The 22,982-nt window shown below is 45.1% G+C and overlaps 1 protein-coding gene across 3 annotated transcripts in view; it reads left to right on the top strand.

Moving 5' to 3' along the window:
* Positions 1-22,982, top strand: part of Myo10 (myosin X) — a 202,235-nt gene that overhangs the window by 66,687 nt on the left and 112,566 nt on the right. For all 3 annotated transcript variants that reach the window (NM_001401822.1, XM_087621816.1, XM_087621818.1), the window contains 1 exon segment: positions 22,563-22,721. In NM_001401822.1, coding sequence (NP_001388751.1) covers positions 22,563-22,721 — 159 coding nt within the window.

The following is a 22,982-nucleotide window of genomic DNA, read 5'->3' on the forward strand; positions in this document are numbered from 1 at the left end:
CTGTCTCCTCTGCTGATCAGAACCCCAGGATCCTGATGGACAAGAACTACCCACCCCTGCCCGAGATCTAGAGTTCCCCACCATAGGATCATAGTCCCTCCCCTCTTGCTTTGCTTGAATGATTCCCTGATACCTTTAAAACGTTCTGAGAGACGGCTCCTTTTTGAAGAGGCCTTTCTTTGGAAATCGGTTTTAAAATATCCCCCTGGATACATTTTTCACGAGCTTGTTTAAGATGAAGTATCTGCAGTTTGCACCGTGGTTGATGTGTTAGATGATTTTGATTATACCAAGTGAGTTTCTGAGCTAAGGAATAGCCCCAAAGGTCTTTTTTTAAAAAGACTTTAGAGCAGGCTTTTTCAATCTGACATAAAACTTCAGCCCTGAATTTGTAGGTTCAGTGCAAAGCCCGTGTTAGAGGTTCCAAAGGCAGACGTTGTGTTTTAGCAGGTGTTCTTTAAGGGAGCTGCTGTTTGGATGTACCAAGTGGTTCAGGGAGTGATTTTGCAATGACTGATGCCATTTCTGAGTTCTGGAGAGGGTAACAGGGTAGCTTACCCTGGAGAATTGAGCAAGTGTTTCAGCCTCCGGGTCTGATCCTCTGTTCTGAAATGTATCCATCTTTCTGCCCAGAAAGAGTTCATGGTCTCTCGCTCCAGGCATCTGCTTTTGCTCTGGCAAACAGAGCTAATGACAGATGTAAACTGGCTGAGGCCAGACAGTCACTCCTGTGACAATGGGTTGGAACATATGCTGTCCTGTTTCAGGAAGCTTTTGTAACCAAGAACTCAAAAGGGACCACGCCTCCAAGGCCTGCTGCCAGTTCCCTTGTAGAGGACAAGTCCTGTCCCATTAACCCAGTTTCTGTCTTCAGCAGTGGTAGGTACCAGGGAGGTTCACCTTGCTGCTGTTTCAATTCTAGCATTACCTACCCCCCCCCCACACACACAATATATATATATATTTGAACATATCTCATTTAAAATACTCATAGAACATGTATTCTAACTTGTTTTGCACCATTCGTATGTAATCACCGCTCCGTGGAAAATGGTAGACGCATTTGCTGGAGGAAGCAGTAGTGAGCTTGGATGTCAGCATCTGGAACTTCAGGCATGTTTTGGTTGCCCGGCTTGGGATGTTCTTTGCAGAGATGTAAATACCACAGCGAAAATAATTCCTACAGCCTGAGGAAAGGCACGCTCACGTCACGCATCATCGGCTCATTGCTAGCTCAGACAGCGATCTCAAAATAGTTTGCAGATGTTGCTTTTAGGAAAAAGAGCAAAAGTGGCTAAAGCCACATTTTAGCACCTAGGATTTGATCATTAATAATGGTCTGAAATAGAGAAGAATAGCTCTGTTTTTAAATCTTTGTATGATGAGTGCTGTTCGTGTAGATGTGTACTATATGTGCATGTGTGTGTGCAGATACACATGCTCGTGTGTGCAGAGGGCCAGAGGATGGCTCTGCACCTTATTCACTTGACACTGGGTCCCTCACAGAACTCAAATCTAGGCCAGTGGCCAGCAAGGCCCAGGGATCCTGCTGTCTCCGTGTCACACAGCCCTGGGTTCACAGGTATCTGTGACTACGACTGGCTCTTTACAAAACTTCTAGGGATTTCTTCTGAGGCCTATGCAGCAAGAGCACTCTTACTTGCTAGCCTATTTCTCCTGTTCCTTTTTTCCCTTTAACTTAAGTGCTTTATTAAAATATGACTTAATTCCCATACAGGTCACCCACTTAAAAACATAACTCAGTGACTTTTAGCACATTTAAAGAGTTATGTCATTATTGCTTTAGACATTTTCATTATGCAGGGAAAAAAAAGAGATTGTATACTCCTGATGCCATCGCCAGCCCCAGTCCTCCTTCTTCCCTCCTCCCTCCTCCCCTCCCTCCTCCCTCCTCCCTCCTTCCTTCCCTCCTCCCCTCCTCCCTCCTCCCTCTTCCCTTCCCTCTTCCCCTCCCTCCTCCCTCCTCCCTTCCCTCTTCCCCTCCCTCCTCCCTCCTCCCTTCCCTCTTCCCCTCCCTCCTCCCTCCTCCCTCCTCCCTCCTCCCTCCTCCCTCCTCCCTCCTCCCTCCTCCCTCCTCCCTCCTAAGACTTTCTATAGTTTCTCACCCTCTGGGGGTTTCATCTCCGTGTAGTCTTACTATGCAATCCTTTGTGTCTGGCTCCTTTTTCTCTGCTCACTGTTTCCCAGGCTCTTCTGTGTCGGAGGGTTTACTAGTGACTTCATTCCTTTTACGGTTGTATAAGATGCCACTGTATAGAAATGCCCCACGTTAAGCAGTCTTTTAAACTTCAGAAGACAAAATAAGGGGCAGAAGGGCCATCCAAGTATATCCAGTTCCTGTAGGGTTCATCACAAGTCACATAGTTTAACACGGGTAAAGGGAAGTTTGACAAGGTTACTGTTGCAGGTAAAAGAACAGTGAGAGAGTCAGAAATATGTTTAGATTTCTCATAGCTACCTTATACAGTTCTTTCTTGTATTATACTTTGTTTTGTTTTGTTTCATTTTGAGGCAGCCTCACTTTGCAGCCCTGGCTGACCTAGAACTCACGATCTAGACCAGGCTGGGCTTGAACTTGCAGCCATCTTCTAGTCTCTGCCTCCCAAATGCACCATATAGTCTCATATCCGAGAAAAGGGCAGCACTCTCTCCTACTTGTAAGATGACCCATAGATCGATAAGGCCTAGAGAGTGGGCTTTGTGGAAGAAGTCTGGCAAGGGGAGTGCTGAGTGGGGACAGCTAGGTGCTTCCTTGAAGAGGCTTGATGTAAGGCTATCACTCGGTGTTGGGCGCGAGTGCTTTCCTCGTCCTGGAGAAGAGGGCGAGGTTGGCATCTGAGGAAGACCATGCTCGGGATCTCAAGTGCATTGTACAGAGTATATGGGCAGCAGGTGGTGCGACAACCTCTGAGAGTCGGCAGCTGGCTTCCCTCCTGCCCTGGCAAGTCCTAGCCATAGCTAAACACCAGGGACCCTTCTGTCTCTTCTGCCTAAGCAGGAGAGCTTTGCTCCTCAACCTGAGCTCTGTAGGAGAGAATGGCTTCTCCTTGACATGCAGAGGGAATTGTTTGGTTTTCTGTTGCTGTGGTAAAGCCCCAGGACCCAGGCAGCGTATAGAAGGGAGTTAATTTGTCTGACAGTCCCACGGTCCATCCTGGCAGGGAAGCATGACAAGTGGCAGGGATGGTGATTGGAGGAGGAAGCTCAGGGCCCACATCCTCACATCCTTACTGGCGAGCGTAAGCAGAGAGAGTGAGCGAGAATAGGGTTGCGTCCACCCACAGTGATGTACTTCCTCCAGTAAGGCTTATAAGCTCATAACCTCCTTGTGACCTCTCCACAGTGCACCACAGACGGCGAATCAGATGTTTAGATACCCGAGCTTATGGGGGACGGGCTCATTCGGACCTCCACACGGAGACACACAGTGAGCAGTTAGTTTGCTAATGTAAAGTATAGTATTTTAAAATGTAGGCTCTGGGGCCTGGTAAAAGCATAAACATTAGGACTAGGATTTGGACTCCCAGAGCCGTGCGAATGCTGGGTGGCACAGCGGCCAACCTGTAATTACAGCTTAGGAAGGCAGAGAGGAAGGCCTCAAAGAATAGCTGTAATGAAAGTCATGGATCTGATCACGAGCCCCTGCCTCAAAAGACTAACCTGTAAGAGAGATCCAGGATGACTAATATTAGCCTTAGGCCTCCATACAAGTGTGCGAACCTGTGAGTGCGAGTGTGCACACGCGCTCGCGCACGCACACACACACACACACACACACACACACACACACACACACACCTTCTCCCCCCCCACACACACACACGCCTGCCCTCACACATGGGAACATATCCACGCATACCCAACCGACACACACCTATGTAAACCATCTGGATACCTCTGCATTTAAGGCTCTCATACCTGAGTAGTGTCAAAGGGTTACTGTAATGAGATGCTGCATGTGTGGAGGGATTCCTGGGCCTCTCCAGCCTGATCTTTCTGGTGGGAGCTCAGGTTGAGCTGCACAGCAATCACCTGCTGTGCCTTTTGAGTTTTAGAATGTCATTCGTAAGCATCTGTTGATCTCCTTTCCTTTGTGGCATTGGCAGGGAAACATTTCGGATCTGAGGACATGACTTCTCAGTGTCAACTGAGCTAGGTAGATGTGGTGATGTTCCTAAGGCCACTGCTCTGCCTTTGATTGTAACTTCTTAAGAAATCCAAAATAAAGTTGAGAAATACCAATAACCTAATCACCAGAATCTCCCGAGTACCCTTCCATGCTCTCCTGACAGACTTTAGTTCCTTAGAGTGAAATAAGCCTCCTGTAGAAACGGAGGTCTCACGCCGATGACGGTTTTACTAAAGGCAACTTGGTAAAGGGCAGACAAGACCTTTCCCTCTCACCTTTTCAGTGGTTGCCTTGAGCCCTGGGATTTGGACCATGGCCTGAGTTTGCCTAAGCACAGCCTTCCTCCCGTTTCCCCTGCAAGTGTCCCTTTCGGGTCTTACATCTGTAACTGACAATGTATTTTATTCTTCTTTCAGGAATTCTTTCTAAAAGCAGTGTGAGCAGCTACAGGTTGACATGTTGGATTTGCAGTGCAAAGCCAACATAAATAAGAAGTAGCTGTGTGTGTGTGTGTGTGTATGTGTGTGTGTGTGTGTGTGTGTGTGTGTGGTGGTCACCGATGAAGGCATTTTCCCTACTGATGCTGGCCTAGGCAGGACAGAGGACAACTCTAGGGATGTTCATGTAGGCCACTTAACTTCTTGCTCGCCCAAAAGCATTCCTTTTTTGTCTTGCAGAAATTCTGTATCTAAAGTGGCCTTCAGAACCAGACGTGTTGAGTAAACAGTTGAAATGTCAGCCTCCTCAGTTACTCTGGAGGAAGGAGAATTAAGCCATCTGAACCATGTGTGTCTTCAGTATGCTGGCTCTGAAGACAGCAGAAGAGCCTTTGTTTCTTGGGTCAAAGCAGATGTGCTCAGCCGGCCATCTTAATTTCTTTTGTATGGTTTGGCATATATTTCAGCTGCTTTGAAATGTTGAAAAGGTTTCAAACCAAATTCTGGGAAAAACAAAATGAATTGATTTTTTTTTTTCATAACTGAGTTTCTCGGTTCAGACAATTTGTGAACGAGTATCTTCGGAAATCAATACATTTATTTAACACCATTTGGATGTTTCTTCAAATTCATTGTTAGTCTTTCGGCCAGATGTTTAATGTATATCTGAATTGTACTAGATATCTGTTTAGCATACATGAGAGAAGAATGCTGAAATGCTAAAATATTTTGATATTAATGTTCAATGGAGGAAAGGCTGTGAGCTAACCTTTTCTCTTCCAGGCACAAACCCCTGCAATTTCTAGGTGTGTGTTCCCAACTCGGCCTCACCTTTCTTTACTAATACGTGCCTTTATAGGCCAAGCATTTTGAGTTTACATGGACAAGAGCATTATTAGTAAATAAATGTTCAGTTCGAACTGGCTTTCATGTGGACCTGTTTCTCTTAAAGCTGGGCCATCTTTTGCCTCTATTTCTTTACCTGCTGAACAATCATTTTCTAACAGAAAGGAGGGATTAAAGTGCGCTGTTCTTAGAGAGCAGCAACCGTTATACACGCCTGTAATGTGTAGGTGATGTGTGGCAGGTCTTGGGTTTTTTTTCCTCCAGCTATTAAAGTGAAAGGCAAAAATACTTTTTAAATGATTAAAATAAAGGTTGAGTTGGTGCTTTTCTGTGTGGTGTCATTTTTATCCTCCTGGGTGATATTTCTAAGTTACCACGATGTGCTTGGCAGGGTGGCAGTTGGGTCCTGCACTGTCGGGTGGTGCCGCTGCAGTCATGGACAAGGATTGGCTTTTCTGCACATCCCTGGTAAGGATCAACTCCAGGAATTTAGACTGGTTGTGGTGGCATGTGCCTGGCATCCCAACACTCAAGAGGCAGGTGGATCTCTGAGTTCAAAGCCAGCCTGGTGTACAGAGCAAATTGTAGGGTAGCCAGGGCTGTTTGTTATACAGAGAAACCTGTCACAAAAAACAAATCAGTAACAGCAAAACATTAGGAACTGCGTTTGCTCTTAGTGTCTACAGCAAAGAAGAGTGTTCAGTCTTTTCGTAAGCACGCTTCTTAAATAGGAAAAGAAAAATATTTTTCTTATTATTATGAGTTAATACTCATTAATACCGTTCACTTGGGGAAATTCTGGACCAATCTGTATGTATTCTGCATTTCTTGTGGCGCCCATTTACTTTTAAATTCCTGTCATCGGCGATAGTCAAATGGCACCAACTTGTTTTCCATAGGGTACTGGTGGCAGCATTGTCATATCTTGCTGTTTTTAACTAACGTTGAGTTGCCTGCTTTTGAGTCTGAGATGAGGAAGGATATACTTTTCAGCCTTGCTAGTGGAATAGGAAAGAGGGTGAGAGTTCCAGGCTGGGCCTGGTGAAAATCTCGACACCCGTCCATCACCCATAGAGAAGCCTGTGTGTAGTAACCATCATCTGGATTTTCAGCACCAGTCACACTGGTGATGCAGCTGATTGTAGATTCTTTGATCCAATGCAATACAAGAAGCTAATCCAGGGAAGATGATGCCTGTTCTTAATGGCCAAGGTCTTAGAGAATGGTTTTTGTTTGTTTGTTTGGCTTGGTTTGGTTTTAATGTCAGTAGACTCCGTGGAACTAGGTGTCAGTCTTCCTGCCTGCTAGGGTGTGGTCGAGAAGGAATGAAAGAGACTTGGCAGGGCCATTCTAGAACATTTTGTCTCACACCCAGCAATGATTGTCACCCTTGAATGACTTTAGGGCGGTTTTTAATGTTGCAGAAAAGCTTGGTGTGAGGGGAATTGCATCCAGATCCTGTTGGGTCTTAACAGTACTTACACATCAGCGTTCGATGTTCTTTAACACCTACATGCTGACTCCTGGAGGTTCCCAGGACATGGCATTCCTCCATCAAGAATTCTGGGAGAACAACGTACGTATGTAGTCTGGTCCCGTCTTTTATTTTTGTCACATCAGGGCATTTAATAATCACTACTGTTATTTTATGGACCAAAGGCAATTTAGTACATGCCCAACAACAAAGATGTAGTCTCAGAGTAAATGACAGTCTTTCACATGGAAATAACTCATCCAGATGAGTAATTTTGTCATCTTACAATTGACCGTTGAAAAATTTGTCTTGGTTCAGGACATGGAAATTCTGTAGATAATTCAACAGTATGGATCTATTATTTATCTGAACAAAACATCTCAGGGAAAGGTCTCTACATCTGTGGCCAGCACTTTAAGTATTCTCGCTCTCCTGCTTAAAGATGAGGTTTGATCATGTTAACACATACATTTTTTATTTGTTGTTGTTTATAAGTATGTATTTGGTGTATGCATGCGAGGGGGTGGGTATGTGTGTGCATGCATGAGGGCAAGAGTGTGTGTGAATATGGGGGGAAGGGGTCCGTAATTAGGGGTCTTTTATCTCTCTACCTCCTCACCTTTTGAAATAGTCTCTCACCACGCCTGGAGTTCACTGGTTGGCTAGGCGGGCTGGCCAGTGACTCTGGGGAATTTGCCTGTCTCTGTTTCTCACTCCTGGCTCTGAGGTTACAGATCCATGCTGTCATCACAGACCTTTACACAGATCCCGTGGATCCAGTCACATTCTCGGCTTTCTCCGCAGGCATTTAACGCCTGAGCCAGCTCTCCAAACACCTCAACGTTTTGTGTTAAATCATCAATTAATTGTTTTTATTGAGATAATTAAAATCACTCCCATTTGAGGACGTAAATAGATAAAATTCCTTTGAATTTCTTTATTTGAATAAAATCTAACTGGATCGTTTATATATTTTATAGGCAATATAAAGAATGGTGACTAGAAATCCTTTATTTCTTAACTGTTCTTTGAATCTTTTAAAGTCTGGACAACTCGATATAATAACTGCTTGGGGAGAGATGGCTCAGTGGTTAAAAAGTCTGACTGCGGGCTGGAGATGGCTCGGCGGTTAGGAGCACTGACTGCTCTTCCAGAGGTCCTGAGTTCAAATCCCAGCAACCACATGGTGGCTCACAACCATCTGTAACGGGATCTGATGCCCTCTTCTGAAGTGTCTGAAGACAGCTACAGTGTACTTGTAGATAATAAATAAATCTTTTAAAAAAACCAAAAACAAAAAATAAAACCTCTGACTGCTTGCTCTTCAGAACTTGGATTTGATTCCCAGCATCCTCTACCTGTAACTCCAGTGCCAAGGGAGATCCCACGGTCTTCCTTCTCCGGCCTCTGTAAGCATTGCGGTCACATGGTGCACAGACCTACATCCTTGCAGGCAAGTTACCTCTATACAAAGAACTAAAAGAAAATAAATCTCGAAAGCAAAACGAGATTGCTTGGGGCCACAGATGGCTTGGTGGCTGAGTCCCTGGTGCTCTTGCAGAGGACCAGAGTGTTTCCCTACATCTTTGTCAGGTGACTCCCATCCACCTGTGACTCAAGTTGCAACAAACACGTAGCCCTGCTTAAAAAATAAAATTAAAATCCTAAAACAAAAGAAAGCCTGCTGCTTGAGGATTCTATTCCAGACAACACTTTTTTATTCAACTCACCAAATGTTCGATTTTTTTTCTTTTAACTTCATTAGTGTATATTGATTATACAAGATTATACAAAGTAACGAGTTCTTTGTTTCCTTGCGTGCATGTAACTTTTGTCTTTAATCCTACCAGAGCTCTCACAATTTTGGTTAGGTGGTTCTATAATTTTAAAGGCAAAAGGTAATACACAAGGTGAAACTCTGAGTAAGTGGTTGCATACAAATGAGATATCAGAATCCAGTCTGTGCCAGTTTTATGTCCTGAGGGGTTACCAGGACACCTTCTGTTTTTCACAACAGCAGCCAGACGTTAAGTTCTGGTAGGTGAATTTAAGTCATAAAAAGCTAAATCGAGTAAGTTTTCTTGCTTCATTTAAAAATATTCTTTTCTTTGAGCCACAGTTGGTTTCATAACCGCGTGTTTCCCAGTGTGCTTGTGAATGTAAGAAAAGACAAGAGCTAGGTAGACACATTCTTGGGTAATGGAAAAGAAATAAATCGTATACCGCGGTTTCATTTTCCCTTTCAGGATCATTGATCTCTGGCTTGCTTACTTTACTAAAGTTCCCAGAAGATGAACGTCTGTGTTAATGTCTGGCATGGACACAGTGGTCAAATATGCGTGTTACTGCGGTTTATGTAAAATAAACCTCCCTCCCTCAGCACTGGAGATGTCTCAGCAGTCAGGAACATTTGCTGTTCTTGCAGAGGACGCAAATTCAGTTTGTTGCACCCACATTGGGGCAGCTCACAATGCCTGTAAATTCAGGTCCAGGGGATCTAACACCCTCTTCTGGCCTCCATGGGTACGTACATGCATGTGGTACACAGACATACCTATAGCCACTCATACACACACATATCAAATAAATAAAATCTTTTAAAACAAAACCCTCACAACCAAGTGATCAACTAGGATCAATTAAAACATATATTTTTTTTTTTTCGGACCTGAGGACCAAACCCAGGGCCTTGCGCTTGCTAGGCAAGCGCTCTACCACTGAGCTAAATCCCCAACCCCCATATATTTTTTAAAAGTAGATACATACCTGTGTAGTCCCAGCAGGAGACTTGAACACTGAGCCCCAGATTGGACCTACCCAGTACTCAAAAAAGAAAATGGTGTGGGTGTGATGGTTCAGCAGGTAAAAGCACATGTCGTATAAACAGGAGACCCAAGTTTAGATCCCTGCGTCAAAGGAAGACCGCATGCACTGCTGGGTAGAGACAGGGAGAGCTGGGGTTTGCTCTCAGCTGGGTGAAAAATGGGGAGCTTCATGTTCAGAGAACGCCTGGAAGAGAATGATTTTCTTGCATTATAATTTGAGAGAAACACTCTAGAGATCTTTGGAGAACAGTGGATTAAAGGATAAAGAATCCTCCAAGTACATTTGGGGGAGAGTGGAGGGACAGTGAGTTGGTTGCAGTTAGCCAGGACCAGATTTGCTGAGTGAGGAGGGAGTCCCTATCCATGACCCCCTTTCCCTGTTGTGTGTCATCGGGCTGAATTAAAATGAAGTAACATGGGTTAAGTGTTTGCAGTGCTTATGTAATTGTATAATTAGTATTTACGGCTGTCCTCACTTACCCTTCCCAGGTAAACTTGTACAAGGTAATTTGATGCTATTAATAAACGTTAGAGGACCTAGAAGCTTCACAGTTAAGCATTAACTTTCTGTTCCCATGACTGTTTTACCTCGTGACTTGGTACTCAGTATGCTCTGCAAATCCTTAATGCGGTTATAAAATCCTGTTTGATTTTAACTCAACTTTTGGTAATAGGTAGGCAACACAGATTGTGTCAGTATCAGTTAATAATTTAGACAAAGAAGGTGGGAGCAGGCTGGGGAGATCCTGGGTATCGAAGAGCATTTGCTGCTTTCCCAGAGGAACCGAGGTTGGGTCCCAACACCCACCTCAGTGGCTCACAACCTCCTATAATTCCATTGCCAGGGAATCCAACCCCCTCTTTTAGACATTTTGAATACGTGTACACAGGTGACATACAAATACACAAAATACATACATAATACATAGATGACCAGGCCCTTATGGGGCCCAGCAGATAAAGAACCATTTTATAATGAAAAAATGGAATACATCCGGATGCAGCCCAGCGGCCCTCAGGTTGGCATGGCCCCACAGATAGCTGGTTCACCTCCGATTTGCCCAGCACATATGTGACCTTGGACAAGTGACTTAAGCTAGCTGGTTTTCATACTTCACTTATAAAAATTGACAGAAGAATCTCACATTCCCAGAGAGCCGATTGCCAGATGTAACCTAGGTATCTGGCAAGTTATATCGATCAGAGTTGCCATAGTTCACATGTGCACATAGACAATTTATACACAGTATGCACACATGCATGTCAGACTGAGTCACTAAGTCATGTGAAGGCAGGTGAGGCGCACACTTTAAGACGGAACCTGTGGAAGGTTCCCCAGGTCTGAAGGTCAGTGCTGGGTCGGCAAGCCTGTCAGGGGGCGTGCATCTCAGTGGCAGCCTCGTAGCCTCCTGGAGCCCAGATCTTTTGCCGTGTGGTGGTGGAGGACACTTGGAGCGATTAGTTTCTGTCTCTGCTCATCTTTTGATTCATTCACTTTACCACTTCTCATGCACTGTCTCCTCTGTTCCTCGAACATTCCTGGGTTCAGGGTATGGCGTCAACACACTGAACAAAAGAGCTTTCAGCAGAGTTGGGCCAGGAGTGACCTAACCCCCGTCACAAGACTACGAAATTATAGTTATTTCAGCTTGGGTAAGCCCAGGGGCTTACTGTCTAATGTGAGCTATTATGTACAAAGGGTTTTCTATGAAATGATCTGTCAGAAGGCTTTCCCGTAGGCTGCGAATCCAGGATCACACCAGCCACCTGCTTTCCTGCCTCTCACGCAGTGCCATCCCCTCTCCGGCCCTTCCTAGCAAGATCAGTCCCGTGCTTTCGAGATTGAGCCCTCTTTGTCTAGTGATCAGATATGGTGTGGATCTCAGCAGGGAAGACCATGACTGTCCCTTAGTGAAGGAACTTAAGTGAGTGTATGCTTAAAAAAAAAATTTAAAAAATCAAGTCTCTAGCTCTCTGGGGTCTGGGAAAGTGAGGCCAGGACAAAAAGACCATGGGCTTTCTTTTAGACACACTGACAAAGCTTATTAATGAGGAACTGCATGAGAAAAGGCGGTGTAGAAGTCAGCGTCCATTGTTAAGAGTTCAGATAGAACCTAGCTTTGCTGCAGGAGCCCGACCTCGTCATGGGTGTCCTGCCCATTATGTCTGGGGCATTCAATTTGGGTCCGTGAGGCCTGGGAGACTGACGTGAATGCCTTTCCCTCTGTGAGAAGTGGCCAACGTTACACCTTTGCTACTGAAAGTTGATCTCTGTCTTTACTTTTCTATGCATGCCTGTGCATCATTTAAAGGGAATTTACATGTCCGCAGACAGATTTTGGTGTTCTTAAGTAAAATTTTTTTTAAGGTTTTGAAAATCTAGAAAATCTTCCATGGAATTTTGGCCTACTTAACAGAACTTCCCATTTTGTTAGTAACTTGTTCTGACCTTTGTACAGAAGTGTTTTGTTCGTTGACTGGGCTCAGCTCAACTCACAAAGTAATTTTCCACGACATGCCAGCTTCTACCATGTAGCGAGCAGGTTTTAACAGCTTTAGCCTTGAACTCACTTGGAAATGTGCGTGTTGGCTGACTAATTTCTTCTTCCCAGGTAGCCTTTCAGGTTGTTGTTGGTGTGTGAATACTTACATCCTTAGCTTGAGTGACTTGCACGTATTGGTGCCGTTTGGAGAACTGTTATTTGAAGTGTGGACTGATAGCTTGCCTCCTTTGCCCTCTACTTTGATTTCAGTCTCCCTCTGGAAGATGTGCATGCCTTTCTGTGCTTGATGTGTTATGGTGAACCAGCAGCAGCCCCGCTTCTGGCCACAAGTACTAAAAACAGCACTTTCAAGAGGCCTTCTGAGCATACAGAGAATCCGGTGTTACTCCTGTTGTAACACAGGGTAAAACATTCAACAGCTGGATAGATGGGCTATCCTGTGCTGCTGGTCGTTCTTGATTCCATTGGTTAGTAGCAAACCTGCCCAGAGGTGTCACAGCAGCATTCTGTTCTCAGTTGTACCAGTCCGTTCATCTTTTGCTGGGTCCCTCGTGTCCATTTCATCCTAACTGCCTGTCCTCTCTCCAGACCCCTTTTATATAAGTTTTGTTTTGCTATAAAGCAGTTTCATAGAACTTATTTGGTAAAAATGTATAGTTTGGTGAGTTTTAAAAAAATATGTTCCAGGGCTGGAGAGATGGCTCAGCGGTTAAGAGTACCCGACTGCTCTTCCAGAGGTCATGAGTTCAATTCCCAGCAACCACATGGTGGCTCACAACCATCTGTAAAGAGATCCGATGCCCTCTTCTGGTGTATCTGAAGACAGCTACAGTGCACTTATATATAATAAATAAATAAATCTTAAAAAAAATATGTTCCAGAGATATGTAGTCATCAGCAGAAGCAATTTTATAACATTTATGTCTCTGTATGAGGTTGTATGGACACATGCCTGCAGATCCCTGAGGAGACCAGAAGAGGGCGTCAAAGCCCTGAAGCCAGAATTACTGTTGGTCTTGAGCTAGCCAACATGGGTGCTAATAACTGAATTTATATGCAGTATATACTCTTAACCACTGAGCAATCTCTCCAGCCCCAACTTTCAATTTTAACCCATCCTCCCTCCCTCCCTCCCTCCCTTCCCCGTCTTCGTTTTAGGACATTTCAGATAGTTATGTAGTATGTGGCAGTTTACATGTGTCCTCCTTCAGGCTGCTGCTCAATGTTTTCGGGGCTCACCCATGTCGTCATATGCATCAGCATGTCATTCCTCTTGACAGCTGAGTAACAGTACAGTGTGTCCCGTTGAAGTTTTTTCTACCCTTTGGCTAATAGTGTTGGTGTGAATACTTGTTTAGTGTGGGTGTTTGTTTTCGATTCCCTCGGGTATCTGTTCCTAGAAGTGGAATTGCCAGGTCACGTGGCAACTCCACTTGACCTTTTCAGAACTGCCAAACTGCTTTCCAAAGCATCTGTACCACGGCACACGTCCACATACATGCCTGGGGATCAACTCACACAGCTTTCAGAACCGTTTACATGACTATCAAGAGGTCAGGGAAACAGAGAATTTTGTTTCATTTGATTTGGCTTTTGAGGCAGCCTTGCTACAGCCCAGGTTTGGCTCTGACTCAGAGCCCTCCTGTTATGGCTTCCCCAGTGCTGGTAATGTAGGCTGTACCACCAAGTGTGCTGAGACTTGTTTCTGATTTCGAGGGGACTCTGCCCTGAGTGTAGTTTTTCTTTCTCCCATAACCCTTGTTTGCACCCATGTCCTTTGGGGCATTTTACTGTCACAGCCTTTCCTCTGCTCCATCGGGAGGAGGAAGTCTCTTGTGTGGGCGTGGTCGCTGAACACTGCCGGTGGTCTTTATGTTTGCCTCGGTGAAGAGATGAAGGTAGTGCAGGTGAGGTCAGAATGCGCCTGTACTAATGCTGCAAGGGAAGCGGGAGGCAGGTGCTTTGATAGCAAGCTGTGTGTGCAACAGAGCAGGGAGGAGCCTCTCATTGGACCTATGGACCATTTGGTTGTGACTGAGAGTGCTCCTTTACTTCTATTCTAAGCCTACATGTGAAGATGTGCCAACAGAAGGGAAAGAGACCCAGGCTCCCTTTAGAGGAAGCCCAGTGAGGGGTGGACGCTGTAAGGATGATGATATCAAGAAGCTCAGTCATGGGTTTACACCCTTTGTTTTCAGAGACATTTACCGCCATTGCCTGTCCCTCCCACCCCCGACTTGAGTGTAATTTGCTCTTGCTGCAAATACCAGGAAAACCATCTTACCTCCTGCTATTAACTCTTGTGTTGTTTTCTGAGGCAGGGTTTCCCGGTGTAGACCTGACTGTCCTGGAGCTCTCATGTGACCCTCACACTCAGAGATTCATTTGCCTCTGCCCACTGAGTGCTGGGATTAAAGACATGCTCAGCCCGCCCCGCTTACCTTCTCTTAGGTTCTTAACAGTGCTGCTGTCTTTAAGAGAACTTCACTTTGATAGCCTTTATCCCTGCCCTACCCCACCCTAAGCCTTCTACTGCCTTCTCTTCCCTTTTTCAGGGGTTCAGATCTCTCTATAGATGCCCTGGGCCATGGGGCAGGGCCAGTCCATGGGGACATTGTGGGAAGAGAATTCTCTCATGTTCCACGTTCCTGCTGCGTTTCTGGCCTTGGTGCCGTTTAGTTTTTGTGCCCTAAGTTTGAGCCAAGTGAACCTTCCGCCCCGCTCTGTACATATTTTAACAAACAAAACAGCCAAAATTGACTTTTGGGTTTTGTCTAGAATCTGGAATCAATCAGGCTCTATTTTACCCCTCTAGATTATTACATGCCTTGCGTGTTGTCTCTTCCTTGCCACTTAGAACCATGCTCACTTGACCAAGGCAGCCTAAAAAGAAGCCTAGTGCTTAAAGCAAAAGCAAAATCGATTTTGACCGTTTTTAAAACCCGGGGCTCCATGTTCACTGAAGAAAGGCCACATCGTGGTGGTCTTCACTCGTGTGTCAGTCGGTGCCCATGGAAGCCAAAAGAGAGCAGCAGATTGCCTGCAGCTGGAGGGACACGTGGTGATGCGAGCCACCTGGATGAAGATGGCAAGAACTGAGCCTGGGCCTCCAGCAAGAGCAACACATGCTTCTCACCTCTGAGCCTTCGCTCCAAGATCCTGTGTCTGCCCTCATCATGCCCAGCTTAAGGCAAATTCAGGGCAAGCAGAGGCTGCAAAAAAATGAGCCACAGCTCAGCCTTTGCAGTCAGGTTTAGACAACAAACTCTGCTCCTCTTGAATGAGTACAGGGCCAGTGATGGCTGGGCAGGTGTGTGCTTCCCTTCGGCAGGCTGTTGCTAAGTAACCAATATCGTATAGGATGAAGTGATGGGGAGCTAGGGTGTTTCTGTACATCTCAGTCAAGCATGGTCCAGCAGCAGGGCCAGCAAGCGAGATGCAGTGGTTATCCACACTCCTGCTTTGGTCACCACAAAGTCATCCTGCCCCATTTCCCACTCGGTCTTTGGCAGCATTGGATTGTCACCCACTGCTCCATGAACTGAAAGCCTTATTATCCCCAGTACTAGAAAGAGATAAGAAGGGTGAGAAATGACATTTTGGGTGGTGAGTGTCACAAGAGGCTTTTGTCTGGGCGTTAGCCCTGGCAGAGATACAAGGTGAATAGCTGGGTGGGACCTGGCAGGATAGGAATGTCCCCAGTGCCATTTTCAAAGGGACTGTTACTCAGCTGTAGGCAGAGATGACCTGGCAGAAGCATCAGGAACCTTAGGAAGATGCTGGAGAGAAACCACATTAAAGGATTGAGGCTTAACTTGGAAGCAGTCTGTGAGGGACTCTCAGTCAGGGATCAGATCCTACAACAGATAACGGTCGAGTCATCAATTCAGACCTCTGAGCTGCTTCCTGGGGTGCCTGGGAGTGCTGGCTCCTCTATGACGATACTCTTCCTACATGAGAGTCCAGGCTTCTAATGACCCTGTGTCAAAGATGAGGACAGTGGGAATAGAAGTCCCCACTGGGCCACTGAAGTTCCTGTGGGGGTCAGGACCACCAGAGTCCATCTGGCTTACATTTGAGCAATGCCTGCTTCATAAGGCGGGAAGACTACAGTAGCTCCTGGGCAATGCCAGCTGCATCTGGAAATACACTTAGATTATTGATTAGAAATCATGATACTAAGATGTCTTTAAAATGTTACTAACAGCACAGCACAAAAGCTGAGTACATATTTAATGTATATATTATGTATATAATATGTATATATTATATATATATACATATATGTTATATGTATATATTTTACAGAGTTGTACATATGTGGGGGTGGCAGATGGCTTCTGATGGGGTCAGTTCTGTCCTCCTCCCCAGGCTTGCAAAGTAAACATGGTGGCTACCAAGGCTGAGGGATCTTAGGTTGTCAGGTTTCTGACTCAGGGAGCAGTGAAGGAGTCATCCCTTAGGAACTAAAGCATACGTGCCTGGCTGTGCCCTTTGAGACCTGGGAATATGGGCGTGTGCCACCACAACCAGATTTAGCTTCTTTATAATTAAACTCTTTGTTTTGATGTGATTTCGCATCCATACTCATTTGTAAGCAATTATAGAGAAAGCTCCCAGGAAGCATTTGGCAAGTCTCCTTCCCAAAGGACAACTGACCCAGAGAATTTAGCACAGCAAGACACTGAGACCTGGAGTTATACCAGGGCATTTCCTGGGGCAAGGCAACCCCTCAACTGCCCTTTACTGCCAACTCCCGGCTCTCCTGCTGGTCCCTCCCTAAGCTCTTCTTGCTGTGCAACGCTGTCATTTCAAGAGCATAGGAGAAGTAGAATCCCACAGCCTGGAATATTCCCTGGCTGCCTTGTTTCAGCTTCGGTTATCAGGACTAAAGCTGACGTGAGCCATTTGTGTGAGTGTGTGCGCGCGCGCGCGCGCGCGTGTGTGTGTGTGTGTGTGTGTGTGTACATGTGTGTGTCTGTATGTGTGCATGCTTGTGTGTGTGTCTGTGTGTGTGCACATGCTTGTGAGTGTCTGTGTGTGTACATGTTTGTGTGTGTATGTGTGTGTGCATGCTTGTGTGTGTGTGTGCATGTGCGTGTGTGTGTTTGTCCAAACAGAAGTTTCCTTTTATCTAGAATCAGTGCCCAAGTTGCTGGTGAGCGTGTGTGCTTTTACAATGTAAAGCGTTGTAGTATGTAGGTGTGGACTACAATTGCTGCATGGTTTCTCTTAGGTCTGTGATAAGGAAGACATTATCATACAGCCTTGTTTCCCGCACACCCAGTTCTTCGGTGTGAGGAGACTGGGCCTAAAGGAGGCTGTACACACACACACACACACACACACACACACACACACACACACACATATACACACACACACATACACACATACACACACATACACATATACACACACACATACACACATACACACACATACACACAAACACACACACACACACCCTTTCTTGATAGTCTGAGCCTACATGACAGTAGAAGTAACAAGAAGGCTTCTAGTGAGACACGTCTGATTTTTCTTTGCCCTGCAGATTCTCCTTAGAAATGATGACCATTTTCCTTCCTGAGGAACGTAATGTAGTTCAGTACTTCAGAGAAATGGGGTCCACAGGCACAGGAGCACGGTCTGGGAGAGGAATAATTGCAAGCTCTGTGGCACAGGAGGGAAATTATTATTAACTGTAGATTTCAAGGTAGTGAGTAGATTATGGATATTAGCAAGTCACAGAAACAGTAAGAGGTTGGGTGGTGGATTTAGCGGTTATCCTGACCAGGCTGTTGTGCACAGGAAATGCATGTAGATGTCTTCACCGTGCACCTCAGGAAGATGTGCATTATCTCCCACATCAGAAATTAAAAAGAAACATGTGCACCCGCCGCTCATCTTAAAAGGCACACACTCTCTGATCGTATGCCTAAATTCAGTTTTGAGGTCTGGCTTTTTCTAAAATTAAATATCCTGATATTTGAGAGACGGGGTCGCTATTCAATCTAACTATTGTGCCAGTTACTGTACAGGCTCACTCCTGTGCCTAAGAGGGGACAGTCCACAACTGAACACGGAGACAGGGCACAGGGACCTGTCCTAGCCCTGTTCTGTGTCCCCACGCCAGCCCTCTCACTTGTGTCTGGTACCAGATTGTCCACCCGGGTACAGCTGCTCTGGGAGATACTGTGGAACTCACAGTCCTGTTCTCAGGGAATACCTCATCCTGGGAAACACAGCAGGAACCCAGAGGCAGAGACTGACACTCAGGCCATGGTGGAGGCCTACTGGCTGGCTTCCCCTGGCCTGCTCAGCCTGCCTTCTGACGCACCTCAGGATCACCTGCCCAGGGATGGGTAGTGGTGGTGGGATGCTCACTGCTTGCAATGGAAGGAATCTGTTAATATCACTCTGTACTGTAAAAACATTCCACAGAAGCATGGGGGGACCAGGTTCCATGCAATAGCTATACTATTTTGAGATTAAAAATAGCTTGATTAAAATGACAAGTCTTTGTGTTAGATGGTAGGGACACCCCAGCACCCAGAGGCAGAGGCAGAGGCAGAGGCAGAGGCAGAGGCAGAGGCAGGTGAATCTCTGAGTTCCAAGACAGCCTGGTCTTACAGTGTGAGTTCCAGGACAACCAGGACTACATAGAAAGACCCTATCTTAGAACCTTTGACATTGGCTGTGGCTTTTTGTCATCGACTTTCTTGGGTGTGCATAGACGTCTGACCATGGGGATGTTGGGACACTCCTCCATCAGGTGCCTTGGCGCTCATACTAAATCATAGCTTATGTGTTCCCAGAATTCCTGGCCCCTTCCCACTTGATGCCAGGAGCACCTTCCTCTGCTCCCCTATGTCCTAAGTACAAATCTTTCCAGACATTGTCCATTGGTCCTTGAGAGGAAAACTGAGATCTGCTGCTCTAAGCTATTGTGAGATGAAGTTGCTGGGATCCAGGTCATCCTATGTCCCGTGTGCTGATCATGGTAGGATTTTTTTTTTCCATTTTTAATTCTCTTCAGTTGGAAAAGATATGTATTTTTGTCTGATGTCCTAATGGCATTGGTAAAAGGAATCTATTAATATTATTCTGAGCTATAAAACCTGTCACAAAAGCATGAGGAAAGGTGTTCTGTGCTGTGTCTGTGTGGTTTTAAGCTAAAAATAACTTGAGGGCCCAACTAATTTCTGACTAATCAATGTGGACCATGTCTTTTCTGCTTGCATCCAGAAGTGAACCCAGCCCAGACCAGCCTCTCAGAGTTGTTTTTTAAATTATGTTGATGGGCTCCTCGTGTCTCATTCTCTCCAGCAATCTGGTCAACTCATGACCATTGGTTCATGCTTCTGCAAGAGGGCTATTTGTTCCAAGACCCCATTTCCTCTCAGTTGATTTCCTGCCTATTAATCTTCCTTGTTTGCTCATTTCTCTCTCTTTAAAAAAATTGTTAGTTATTTATTTATTCTATATAGGTATATGTGCAGAGGTTATAGGACAACTTGTAGCGTTGGCTTTTATATCTATCATGAACATCCTTATGGCTAGCATTCTCTCTCTCTCTCTCTCTCTCTCTCTCTCTCTCTCTCTCTCTCTCTCTCTCTCTCTCTCTCATCAGCACATCAATCCCTGAACCATACTCAGGATCTTCAACTTGCAGCAAGTCTTTTCCTGTTTATTAACCAATCATGCATACTTAAGACCATTGTTTTTTTAGATTTTTGGGTTGTTGTTGTTTTTCCTTGAAACTCTCTACCTAACTCATCTTTCACATGGGCTCATACATCACCTTGCTTTTCCCAATGAAATAAGAAATACATACACACATACATACATACATACATACATACATACATACATACACACACATGCATGCATGCATGCATACATACGAACATACATACATGTCTTCTTGTAGACTACCTCTAACATGGAGATGTAGTCAATATGTATATATACATATTGTGGCTATTAGAGACTATATGTTATTTCTAAAAAGCCAAATAAATATAACACACGAACTTTCAATATTTAAATCCTGTCTGTCTGCAGATTTTAAGATGCACACTCAGCCTATGCAGACAGCATGCTTTAGGAAAGCGGTGTGTGCAGTGGGAAGAGAGAATCCAGTGCTGGTTGGGCCTGAGGGCCTGAGGTGGGAACTGGACGTGCTGGCTTGATGCTCTTCTTTCCTGAAAGATCTTTGGAGGTGACTTGTATTGAACTCAGAGGAGCTTTGAGACCACAGAGCCTTGAGCAGTTTCTCAGGGCTGTTTTTGACCATGCTCGTCATTTCTAAGGAGTGGCCTCCTGACGGAAACACAAGACCCTGTGTCCACTGCTGAGCTAAGCAGGAGCTGACCAGGTACCTTCTGCCCTGCACCCTCATCAGCACACTCTATGGAGTGCCCTCTAGGGGTGCTTCTAGAACACCAGCCTGGATTGGCACCCTGGAGGGAAGCAAGCTAGAGAAGGGCATGGGGCTTGTCTAGGCCGCCCCAAGGCTACTACATCCATTGCTGGCCCATGTATCTTTCATTTTCTCCTTGGTGGTTATGACTCAATATGAAAGGCCATGAGTTAACTGCTTCTGGGATGTCCTGGTGCCCGTTTTCTTTATAACTGTTTTTCTGGGTGTGTGCACCCCACCTACACTCCCTCAGCAGCCTGGGGTCTCCATCCAGCTCATTGTGCTTATGTGGTAGGGTGGGCCCCTCTATCACCTGAGGTAGGGCAACAGGGCTCTCTCCTGAAGTGAAAGTTCACCAGACAGCATCTAGGGGAAGTAATTCTACCTCAGGAGAGAAGGGTGTGTACTTGTACTGGCCTGGGGACGTTTCTCAGGGCGGGTTTGGAACAACTTTTGTGGTACATCTGGCATAAGTACCGTTATTGAAGTTTTATTTTGTTCTAGAAAAATAAAACATGCCACTTGTACCAAAACCGCTGGGTTGGCAGTTTGGCCGTTCTCAGAGTGTTGTTCTCTTTTATAAGAATATACCATTTGTTGCAATGCAGGCAGCTGGTTGATACTTGATTTAAAATCCCAAATCAAGAACCTCTTCAAACATGGCAGAAACGGTTTCGTGTGCATGCCTATGCACATTTGTGTGTGTGTGTTTCATGTTATTTATATTCTTTTTAAAATAATCTTTTGGTAGTCTTGTTTTATTTATGGGAAGCTTGCATAGCTTAAAAACTATTAACTCTGTTCTAATAGCAAGGATATAGCTGAACTTAGACCTCGGTTTTGATTTCCTATACTGCAAAAACAAATCCAAACTCTGAACGTAAATGAAGATATGGACTCCATAGTAAAAATCACTTTTAGATGTGTATTTATGTGTAAAGTAGGTTGGACTTGGTCGACAAACAGAACATAACTTGCTGTGTTGAAATCTCTGGTCATTTGTGGTACATGAGCACCATGTAGTTCAGAAATAATCCAGTAACGAACCACACCATGTGAGCGTTGCTTGACATACATGCTACTACATGTGTGTGGTACTCATCGCTCTCGCTTGGATGCATGAGGTAGATCATCTGATAAACCAAGAATTCACTCATGGTACACGCCCTGATGGAGAAGGAGTACTGACAACATTGTCTACACATTGATGTAATGGTTTGTGACAGTCTTGTAACACATGGAGGGAATATTTAAACTGCTGGAATAATAATCTGTATAGTTTAATATACTTAAATTGAAGAATTTTACTATGAAGTTTTGATGCTACCATATGATTCAGAATGAAACGGTCAGAAACACAAGTCCCCGCCTAAAAGAGCCTCATCAATTTCTTTTGAAAAAATTATTTTAGATTTATGTTTTTATTTTATGTGCGTGTGTGTCTCGCCTGCCTGTGTGTATGAGCCTGGCACCCTTGAACTTCAGAGGAGGGCATCATCAGGTCACCTGGAACTAGAGTTATGGGTGTTTGGAGACCCCCATGTGGGTTCTGGGAACCGAACCTGGGTCCTTCACAAGAAGAACAAGTGCTCCTAACCACTGAGCCATCTCTCCAGCCTGTAGTTAGTTCTGTGGTTTTTAAAGAAACTTGAAGGGGAATAAACTGTGAATTTAAAGTTTTGTGAGTCCCAGAGGATGCTTGCTACTTGATGCAACTTATTTGAAAGTTTACTGTCAAAAAATTTCTTCCTTTAGAAAATATATAGATGGCGTAAAGAAAATGGGGAAAAAATGCATTTCTAAAATTTAGAGTGTTTGTCCCCGAGGTTGTTTTCCTAGTGTGGGCACTTCTGGAGAAGTCATTCACTGCAACTAAAAGTGTCACTCATTTGTGCCCACAGGTGTTCACCTATAAGCAGAGTACAATCACAAACCAGAAGGTGACAGCTATGCACCCCCTGCATGAGGAAGGTGTTGACGACATGGCTTCCCTGACCGAGCTCCACGGAGGCTCCATCATGTACAACCTATTCCAGCGCTACAAGAGGAATCAAATCTATGTGAGTTCTACAGGGTTAGACCTGTAGCTCCGTGTGCTTGCCCAGCCTCCGCCAGCCCTGGTGTCTGTCCCCAGAACCTCCCACCACCCCCCATAAAAAGAAACCTTCCAGTTTGAGTTTTTGTCTTAATGTCCCAAGAATATTTCCTGACCTTCGAGCACCTCTCATTATTTTCAGAAAAAAACTATGTTTTCTAAAAGTTTTGTCAAAAACTTCATAGGAAAAATATAGATTCTCTTCAGCTTCCTGCTGAGGGGTTCC

Source organism: Rattus norvegicus, chromosome 2 (assembly GCF_021556685.1).
Source record: "Rattus norvegicus strain SHRSP/BbbUtx chromosome 2, alternate assembly SHRSP_T2T, whole genome shotgun sequence".
Lineage (NCBI taxonomy): Eukaryota > Metazoa > Chordata > Mammalia > Rodentia > Muridae > Rattus > Rattus norvegicus.